Here is a 10,425-nt window from a genome sequence, read left to right as displayed (position 1 = left end):
CCCTCCAGGCGGCGCTGTAGGACTAACTCACGTTCCAAAGCGCACAGTCCCCTTCCGGCTTGCCCCAGGGGATATAGAGCACAGAGAAAAGCAACAACCAAGGCTAGAGAGGCATTTCCCAGGAGCCGCCCAGGTCGCCTCGCGGGCGCCATGGACTTCCACTTCCGGTTCTTTATTCCGGAAGTTGCTTTCTGAGGTAGCGTGCGGTCTTTGTCGGCTTCCACCATGGCGTACCGTGGCCAGGGCCAAAAAGTGCAGAAGGTGATGGTTCAGCCCATCGTATCCTACGCAGCGTGTCAGGACTAGCAGGTTCGGGCCAGAAAGCGGGGGGCGAAGGAGCCGGCCGACAGCGGGCCTGGGGAGCGGAGTGCGGCCCACATCCCATGAGCCCCCGGGGCGACCGTGGCCGGGAGAAAGCGCGGGTAGTTGAAGACCGGGTGGGAGGTGGGCTTGGGCAGACAGACCCCTGTGGTGGGAAGGGCAGGAGTGGCGCGGATGAGCGAAAGGAAGGCAGCTTTAATTAGGAACTGAGTGAAGTGGGAGTTAGCGGTCTCGGAGACGAGGAAGATGCGGGCGCCAAGAAATTGCTGGGGAGTAAGAGTGGGCGGGAATTCCTTCCGAACCTTTCGGGAACCCCAGACGAGTGCCCGGCTGGACACTGTTCGTTTCATGCGCACCAGACCTCGTGTTCAGAAAACAAAGGCGAGATGAGGGTAAGATCGACCAGTATCGGGGAGCCCTATCTGCTCTATGCGTGTGTTTTTTTCCTTAACCACTGGTGCAGAACCTCATCTTCAGATACTTGCAGAATGTACGTAAGTTATATGTTCTTTGTTGTTTTGTAATTACTTCTTTAAAAGGTGAATTTATTTGGCTGTGTGTGTCATCCTGTCTGATCAGTGTGCCCTCGAGTTAAAAATCGGTGAAACTGGGGAGCTTGGCTGGCTTAATCGGTAGAGCATGCACTCGTGATCTTGGAGTCGTGAGTTCAAGCCCCATGTTGAGTGTAGAGAGTACTTTAAAAAATAAATATTAAGTGAAACTTGAGGTTGGAGGGGTGCTTGAGGGGAAGGGGCTCAGGGAAAGCTCTAATGTGATGAAGTGCCAGCCCAAGCGTTGAAAGAATTGTGTCATCGTTACTTTGCAAGGCCAGAATCACTAATTTCAGAAAGTAATTACTGGCAAACATGACTGGTGTTTGGGTACTTTTTTTAGTAGTCATTATGGCTAGAACATTGGAACCTCTCCCCTTTCTTTCCCCTGGGATGAAACATTGGAAGAAGATTCCTGTGGACTTTAAACCACATAGTAAGGTGAGGGGGGGGTAGTATACTTAAATATAGAAAAGATGCCAAAAAAGGAAGAGAGGAGGGATAGCCTCGGAGGATTTTGTGACAGCTTCCTTTCCTTTGGGAGAATTTCTGGCATCCCAGACTGCGAGGTGGTAGGGCAAAGTATTGGAATTATTTTGGAAATAAGATGTAATTTCTGTTACTCCTGATAAATTTTAGTATGTGATAACGTAGTTGGAAACAGATTAATTTCAAGCTGTTGTATTTTTTAAGTAATCTCTACACCCAACATGGGGCTCCAACCCACAACCCCAAGATCAAGAGTCACGGGCTTCACCAACCAAGCCAGTCAGTTGCCCCAGACCAAATCTGAGGGCCCTTCTCCAGGTTGTTAAATGTGAGGGAAGCTAGGAACCTAGAGAAAGCTGTTTTGAAACTGGATTTTGCTAAAGCAGATGAGAAAGCCCTTGATCATTGGAAATTACCGCATTGTGCTACACTGTCAATTTGCACTCTAAATGCATTGAGATGAGAAGCAGTAAGAAATATGATTGAGTTCCAAGATGACAGGAAAATTATTAACTTAGTCCTAGTATAGCATTTATTGAGAATGTTTCTTGGCAAGTAACTAGTCTTGGTTATCAATTCTTGGATATGAATCAAGTAGTTAAAATTCTTGACGTTTACTTTGTAAGGTTTTGTTTAGGAGTCGTATTTCTCTATTGTTTGACTGGAGTGATTGAGTTTTATGTACTTGTTTTTTTAACATATCTATTTTCAATTTTTCAGAGATCTCGAATTCAGGTGTGGCTTTATGAGCAAGTGAACATGCGGATAGAGGGCTGTATCATTGTGAGTACCCAGGATGTTTTCTCTCAGAGCAGTTTGTTCACAGAAAATGATTTCACGAAAAATGCCCAGCCAGAGCAGGGTACAAAAAGTCAAAGACGCAACCCAAGCAAAGTTCTTCAGGGCCACTATTCTTGTCTCGTTGTTCTATTTGATGGCTGTTGGGTTATTTATAAAAGAGGGAAAATAAATTTTAAAAAATTATTTAAATAACAATTTAGTATTTGAAGGAGGGAACAAAAGAAATAACATTAGAGTTGGGTGAAAACTAATGGTATATTCTATATTACCTGATACCTGAATAGAGCTGGGTGGGTTTAGTTAAATAAGATTTTCAGGATAACAGAATATCCTAAATAATGTAGGTGGGTGATTTATTATAGAGACAGAGGTGGGGAGGGGCAGAGGAAGAGGTACAGAGAATCTCAAGCAGACTTCCTGCTGAGTACAGAGCCAGACTCTGGGCCTGATCCCAGGAGTGAGATCATGACCTGAGCTGAAACCAAGAATCAGATGCCAACCAACTGCACCTCCCACACATCCCATCCCTAAATAATGTGGTGTTTTGTTTTTTAAGATTTTGTTCACTATTTTGAGAGAGCAACAGAACACGAGTGCGCAAGTGGGAGGAGGAGCAAAGGGAGAGGAAGAGGTAGACTCTCCTATAAGCAGGGAGCCTGATATAGGACTTGATCCCAGGACACTGAGATCATGACTTGAGCCAAAGGCAGACACTTAACTAACTGAGCCACCTGGGTGCCCCTAAATAATGTTTTAAGGAAAGATAAAATATGTCTGAAAAGTTTTAGGATACTTTGATACCTTTAGATATTGTAAGTTCTATAAGTATTCTCCCCTGTTTATGGGGAAAAAAACACGTTATGGGTAATAGTAAGAGTGTTTTGTAGGGAGCGTGGGAAGACTGGTGGCAAGTGGAAGTTAATCCGCATGTATACACACATACTCTATATTAGACAAGTTATAAAAGATAGGAACAGTGGGTCTTAGGCATAGCTAATCAGATCTTAAATCCAAAAGGCTCCAAAGGTAATTTGGAGTACATTTGGCTTTCTTGTTATTTAAAAAAACTTTAGGAGGGATATAGTATTTTAGCTAAAAGATTGGTGGAAGATGAGTTTCTGAAGTTAGTTGGCATTTCTGTATCTAGGTTGGCGTATTCATCTGGAGTGGTTTGGGTAGGATTTTACTTGAAAATCACATTCAGTTGGTTTATTTTTCTAGGGTTTCGATGAGTACATGAACCTCGTATTAGATGATGCCGAAGAGATTCATTCTAAAACAAAGTCAAGAAAACAACTGGGTAAGAGTATAGATGGCCTTTGGGAACTGTGGAAAGTTTTATTCAGTTGCAGAATTGAATGAGTTGCAACTCAGTCCATTTTTAAATTTAGTTTGCATTTGAAAATTTACTGTGTGGGAGAGTAGTTCACTCTTGAAATTCTCTGCCACTTACTGCTAACCCCACTCCCATTTCTGCTTTTGTTTTTCCACTCAGCTCTCACCAAGGTCACCGAAGACATGATGTTAAATCTGCTAACGGTCAATATTAGTCTTCCTCAGACTCTGAACAGCATTTGGCACTGTTGGCCTTAAAACACTTTGTTCCTTTGTTTCTGTGGTACTGTACTCAGATTTTCACTTTTCATTTCTGTTTATTCCTTTTCAGCCTTCTGTATATTTGTTCTCTGGGACCCAGCCATTAAATGTTTTGAGTTGCTCAAGGCTTGGTTGTAGGTCCTCTTGTCATTCCGTGTTACTTACCCAGGCACTCGACTATATTTTCAATTACCATCTATATATTGACCTCAGATTTACCTCTGTAGCCCTAGACCTCTCTGAGCTTATTCAACATTTCTGCCTGAATGTCTCAAAGACTCCTCAAAGTTAGCATGTAAGATTTCAAACTCACTTCCCTCCCCTTAATACACTCTTGGAGCTATTTTAGTGTTCCCTGTCTTTCTGAATGGCACTAGCCGCCATTCACTTCACTGATTGATTTTTTTATTATAACTACCTCATCCCCCTCCAGTTTGCTCTTCAAGCCACAGTTATCTTTTAAAAGCACCAGTCTGACCTGGTCGTCCTTTTACTTGAAATCCTTCAGTGACTTCCTGTTGCTAGGAGGATAAGAAAATCTTTAATGTGTTCTGCAAGGTTCTTCATGATCTGGCCTTTTGCCCCTCTGCTCATTTTGTATCACTCCACTTCATTTTTCTCAGTTTCATCCGGCTTGTGTTCTTTCAGTTCTTTGAATGTGCACATTTGCCCCACTGTAAATCTTGGTCTGTGCTGTTGCTTTAGACGTCAAATGTCAAGAGTTTGGTTTTGTTTAACTAGAGTAGGGATGGGGGAAGCAAGATGTGTTGTGCTCTCTGAATTTGTAGTAGAACACTCATTAGTTGGGTTATTTTATTCATGTCTCTGTCACTGGGCCAGATGTTCTATAAGTCCTAATCTTTTTTGATCTCTAATAAGACGACTGCCTGAATCAGTGCCTGCTATGTAGTAGAAACTCAGAAATATTTAAATAATGAATGCAATTTCTTAACCCAGTTAACAAAGGATCTTTAGGATTCATGACTTTAAGACAGAGTCCTTTCTTTTAAAAATCCTATTCATTTGGAGTTTATTTGGATACTTTGTTTTTAATTGTTTAATGCCCCAGTTCACAGCTCACTAGTACTTTTATCTGTGGTAGGCTTCAGGTGCCTCTTTTTTCCAAACCCTGAGGATTCTCTTGATCCTAAAGTAGATATGTGGAAAGTGGAATCTGAGAAGTGGTATGGTGTTTTGCTATGCTTCTTTCTCCTTGGGCTATTTTTGTGAAAGCCTGGATTTTCACAATTAAACTTCTCTTGCCAGGAAGGGCAAACTGGCCTTATTGACATCCTATTCTTTATAAATTGATTGGAGAGTTAAATTCCCATGGTAGTATTTATCCTGCAGAATATATTAGTATTACCTGTTATAGAAGTTTCGGAAAGTGAAACAACTTCATCTTTGGGATTGATGAACATTTTTCAGACTGATTTTACTCAATATCAATGTTCCCTGAAAATTTTTATAGACATTCTCAGGGAAAAACTATTCTTTGGTCAAGTAAGGTTAAGAAATGGTGGTAAAGCTCAAACAGGTTTATTAATTGCAGGAATATACTAAGAACTCTAAAAATGGTGCTACTTTTCATAAAATAACATTTCTCTACCTTCATTAGGTTATTGCTAGAGAAGTTCATAGGCTCTAGTATGCACAGCCTTTCAATATATGGATATTTGAAAATTTCCACATACCTGCTCAAGAGAGAAAGCATTTTCAAAATTGTTTAAATATATGATCCAAAATTCTAAGGCTAAATGGTGGTTACATGCTTGCTGAGTCGCTATTAATAGCTTTTTTTTTTTTTTTTTTTTTACTTTTGTGTTGCAGGTCGGATCATGCTAAAAGGAGATAATATTACCCTGCTCCAAAGTGTCTCCAACTAGAAATGATCAGTGAAGTGAGAAATGCTTGAGAAGGCCATGTAGTTTTGGGTTTTCTGAGATGTTCTTTGTTGAGGGTGTATTTCTAAAACATTTGTTCGTATTGTTTTGATTATCTTTATGTTATTACCAGAGGACAATAAATGCTGTGGTATTGTTTTTATTTAAAAATTTACATTGTTTTCTTCTGTCCAGTGATAGAGACTTTTCACTCAGTGGGAGCTAAGTTTTCTGGAGGGTGGCCGTTGCCCTGGGCATTTGTTTTTTTCCATAGCTTGGATGTATAGATTCTTAAGGCAGAGAGTGGGATTTCGACCTGACAGGTAAGCTCCTGGCACTGGGTGGTGGGGAAGAGGAGGTTACTGCACTAATGTGTGTCTTCATCAACAGTCCTCATTCTGGCTGCTGGGACACCAAGAGCTCCTGACCACAGTAGGCTGGGCATGCTGGAACAGCTTCCATATCTGCATAGCACTCTCACGGTCACTCTGTGAGGTCTCTGTGTCTTCTTGTACCACTAAGATCACAGTGTGAGAAGTGTTTGGGTATAAGAAAAGAATAAAGTGCCCTAAAAGTACATGTAAAATGAGTCTGTTAACAGTTACCAGGACAGAGACTTGATGAGATCAGTAACCTGAAAAAGACCACAAGCAGTGTTGCTGAGTTGTTAGACAGAATGATGGTATGTTAGTTGGGAGCAACACCTGCCTCTTACTCTTCTAAAGATGTTGGTGCCTCCCCCTGGTAATTGCTTATGTCCAAATTGAATTATGTGGGCAAATCTTTTACTCCCCCAGTACCTTAGGATGGTTCTAGTTTGGGGCGCCTGGCTCACTCAGTCAATAGAATGTGTGGCTCTTGATCGTGGGGTCATGAGTTTGAGCCCCATGTTGGGTGTAGGGATTACTTGAATAAACTTAAAGATCTCAAGGGATTTCTAGTTTGAATTCTGATAAGTGATTATGGAGCTTCTGCTGTTACACAGGTACAAATCTAATGCAGTGAAACAGACTGCCAAACAAATAGCTTCAGTTCTGTGTGCTAAGTGCTATTTAAATTAGGACTTGGAAGGTGAATAAGGCCTGCCTTGGATTTTGGTAATGGGCATTCTTAAGGGTGGGTGAAGAGGGAACAAGAAGTCTAGTTCCTGCTTTTCCAAGGGCCTGTGAGGGAGATGGAGAACTTTCATTTAAACTAAAAGAAACACTTCAAGAGATAGAGCAGGTTTGTAGGTAAGTGTAGAAATTCATGCAGCTCAGAAGGGGGCATTCTAGCGGTTCCTCTACTATTAGAACCTGTTCCTTTTGGGGCACATTTTGAAATAAAGGGCTACTTGAGCTCTTTTAACATAGTTGAGCTTGAAATGCATTGAACCTGCGACAGCATGCAAAGAAAACCTTGGGCAGCAGAGGGAGTTGCAGCCCTGGGACTGCTTTAGTCTTTCTAGTAAAAGATTTTTCAGAGCAAAGACCTCCCTGCAGTTTTCTTGGCACCAAAATAGCTGGGAAGAAGGATAAAAGCCGGAGCAGTATAATCCCTAAGAAAACCTGCTGGCTGCTTTTCCATTTCCCTGTGTGGCCTTTCTGACCTGGCTGCCCTGTGTAAGCAAAGCTGTGCCTGCTGTGGCTTACTCTGAATGGATCAAGACATGGAAGGTTCTATTTTTGACAGAGCAAACGATGATAGAAATAAGGTACAGTGAACTCTTACAATTGAGCTCTGTATTTAGAAATCTCTGCTTGCTTTCCTGCCTTACTGGAGCCTGTGGTGTTTGCTTTTTAAGTTGTACTTTTCCACAATCTGTGGATCTTTTTTCCAACCAGAATTTGTATTATAGGAGGCGTTGCTCTCTGCTTCATTAAGGTTATTAAAACATGCTGCTGGGAAGCTGCTCTTGTTGGCAGCCCTTGGTATGTGAGCAATTATTTTTCTGGAATGGCTGTTGGTTTCTGATGGGGTCTTGCTAACCACCCACTAACTCTCTTGTAACATTCTTGAAGTGGGGGTGGAAGGAGAATAAGGCTCTGAAAAAGTTAAGTACTGTTGCAGGCCTTGTGTTTTATTAGTAGTAGGTAGGGGAGAAGAAGGGTAAAAATAGTTTGAAAACCCTGGGATTTTTGTATTTGCAGGCACTAGCTATTGTCATTGTATCAGGTTTGTCAGTTCCAGGATTAGAGAGTGGATCTTTGTCTAATTTGGATTTAGACATTATTGGCTAGTAAGTGTCTTGGGCAGTTCCTGGGGTAAGCCTAATGGCAGCATCTCCTGTTAACTGGATGACGCCAGGAGTTTCTCCTTAATTAATTATTCTTTTTAGAACTAATCATAACCTACTCATGGTGTGCTTTTGTGAGGAGATATGGGTGGTAACATTTTTAAAGTGGCATTAGAACTTAAGTCTATATTGTACCTAGAGTTTAATTTAAATTTAATCCACTAAAATTTTAAAAATTGACTCAAAAAATCTTAGCTTGGTATATGCTTTCTTTCCCTTTTCTTTTTTTTTTTTTTTTTTTTTTAAGATTTATTTGAGAGAAAGAATAAAAGTGGGAAGAGAGGGGAGGGAGAGAGAATCTCAAGCAGAATCACCGCTGAGTGTAGAGCCAACCGGTGAGATCCTGACCTGAGACAAAATCTTGAATCAGATGCTTTAACTGACTGAGCCACCCAGATGCCCCACTTAGAGCATGTTTATAATTAAAATGCCAGTAGTACAGAAAGATACAAAGTAAAAAAAAGTCTTTCCCTTTCCCATTAGTATTCTCCATACATAACTACTATTAGGAGTTAGGTGGTTATTTCTAAGCTCTTTACAGGTACATAGAATTTGGTTTGTTTATCAACTTGTTATTTTTATTTAAAATTTTTAAAATTTCAGTTTTTGGTAAAATCGAACAGCTCAGTGATGTTAAGTACACTCACATTGTTGTGTAAACATTGGCGTTGTTGTGCTAGTGTCTCTTGCACTTTTTTATCTTGCCAAATTGAAACTACCCATTCAACAACTTCCATCCCTCCCCCTCCCCAACCCTTTGCAAACATTCTGTTTTCTGTTCCTGTGAATTTGACTGATCCAGATACCTCATAGAAACGGAGCCGGATAGTATTTGTCTTTTTGTGATGGGCTGTTTTCACTTCGCATAATGTTCTCATGGTCCATCCATGTAGTAGACTGTGTTATAATTTCCTTCCTCTCTTTTTAAGGCCGAATAATATTTTATATGTTTATACACCACATTTTGTTTTAGCATTGAACTGTCAGTAAATATTTGGGTTACTTTCACCTTTTGGCTGTCATGAGTAATGCTACACTTGAAGAGCCTGTTGGCGGTTCTTTTGAGTATATCCCCAAATGGTTTTTGTTTTGTTTTGTTTTTAAGAGGTCGGGGACGGGTAGAGAGAGGAAGAGAGAGAATCTGAAGCAGGCTCCAGGCCCAGTGCAGAGCCACACAGGGCGCTCAGTCTCACACCCCTGAGACCATGACCTGAGCAGAAATAACTCAGACGCTTAACTGGAGCCACCAGGCGCCTGACCCAAAATGGTTTCTCTTGAGGAACGGTCATACCGTTACTATTAACCCGACTTTTATTTTTTTTGAGAGCATATACCTGAAGTCTTTTTGAAGAACCATCATAGAGTTTGCACAGCAGCTACACCATTTTACATTCTCACCAGTAGTGTGCAAGGCTTCCAGTTTATCTATGCCCTTGGCAAAACTTACTTTCTACTTTTGATAGCCACTATCTCAGTGGTTGTGATGTGATACCTCATTGTGATTTTAATTTGCATTTCCATAATGATTGGTGGTGCTAGCCTCTGGATGTTTATTGGTCATTTATCTTCTTTGAAGAAATGTCTTTTGTAAGTCCTTTGCCCGTTTTTAAACAGGTTACTTTTTGGTTGTTGAGCTGAAGGAGTTCTTTACATAGTCTGGATATTAACCCCTTATCAGATAAACAATTCATAAATATCTTCTCCCATTCTGTAGGTTGTTTTTTTGCTCTGTTGATTGTTTTGTTTTTTGTTTTTTGTTTTTTAAGAGAGAATCTTTTTTTTTTTTTTTAATATTTATTTCTTGGAGTGAGAGAGAGCATGAGCGAGGAGAAGGTCAGAGGGAGAAGCAGACTCCCAGTGGGCTGGGAGCCTGATGCGGGACTCGATCCCAGGACTCCAGGACCATGACCTGAGCTGAAGGCAGTCGTTCCACCAACTGAGCCACCCAGGCGCCCGCTCTGTTGATTGTTTTGATGGGAATCCATTTTTAATTTTGATGTAACCTAGCTTACCTATTTTTACTTTTGTTGCCTGTGCTTTTGGTGTCATAGGTAAGTTTAACTTATTTTTGTATGTATACTCCCTGAAGCTTGACTCTTACCAACAAAACTTGGACATATTTCTATTTTAAACAGCTGTGATGTAGGGGCGCCTGGGTGGCTCAGTAGGTTAAGCCTCTGCCTTCGGCTCAGGTCGTGATCTCAGGGTCCTGGGATCGAGCCCCACATCGGGCTCTCTGCTCGGCAGGAAGCCTGCTTCCCCCTTTCTCTCTGTCTGCTTCTCTGCCTACTTTGATCTCTGTCTGTCAAATAAATAAATAAAATCTTTAAAAAAAAAAAAACCAAACAGCTGTGATGTATTCCTTGATGGGCCTCTCAGTTTAAGTAATCACCTGTATTAGTGGATATTTTAGGCTGTTTCCAGATTTTTGCTGTTAATAAGAATTTTGTAAGAACATCTTCATACCTGTTTTTGTCCACTCATGAATTTCTGTGAGTTGAATTCTTAG

At 41.0% G+C, this 10,425-nt stretch overlaps 1 protein-coding gene across 1 annotated transcript; it reads left to right on the top strand.

Annotated features, from left to right (window-relative positions):
• Positions 1-165: 165 nt before the first annotated feature.
• On the top strand, positions 166-5,812 carry SNRPE (small nuclear ribonucleoprotein polypeptide E). Its single transcript, XM_045983403.1, has 5 exons — positions 166-279; positions 785-811; positions 2,082-2,144; positions 3,384-3,462; positions 5,589-5,812. The coding sequence occupies exons 1-5, from the start codon at positions 226-228 to the stop codon at positions 5,642-5,644; spliced, it is 279 nt and encodes a 92-aa protein (XP_045839359.1). The 5' UTR covers positions 166-225; the 3' UTR covers positions 5,645-5,812.
• The last annotated feature ends 4,613 nt before the right edge of the window (positions 5,813-10,425 follow it).

This window comes from Meles meles, chromosome 17 (genome assembly GCF_922984935.1).
Source record: "Meles meles chromosome 17, mMelMel3.1 paternal haplotype, whole genome shotgun sequence".
Taxonomy (NCBI): Eukaryota; Metazoa; Chordata; class Mammalia; order Carnivora; family Mustelidae; genus Meles; species Meles meles.
The sequence above is the reverse complement of the archived record's forward strand: the minus strand, read 5'-3'. Positions and strand labels throughout refer to the sequence as shown.

Excerpts from the sequence above, each read along its gene's own strand:
- SNRPE (XM_045983403.1), top strand. The coding sequence starts at position 226 with ATGGCGTACCGTGGCCAGGGCCAAAAAGTGCAGAAGGTGATGGTTCAG. Across the intron at positions 280-784 it reads AGGTGATGGTTCAGCCCATC|AACCTCATCTTCAGATACTT; the intron begins GTATCCTACGCA and ends CCACTGGTGCAG. Across the intron at positions 2,145-3,383 it reads GGATAGAGGGCTGTATCATT|GGTTTCGATGAGTACATGAA; the intron begins GTGAGTACCCAG and ends TTATTTTTCTAG.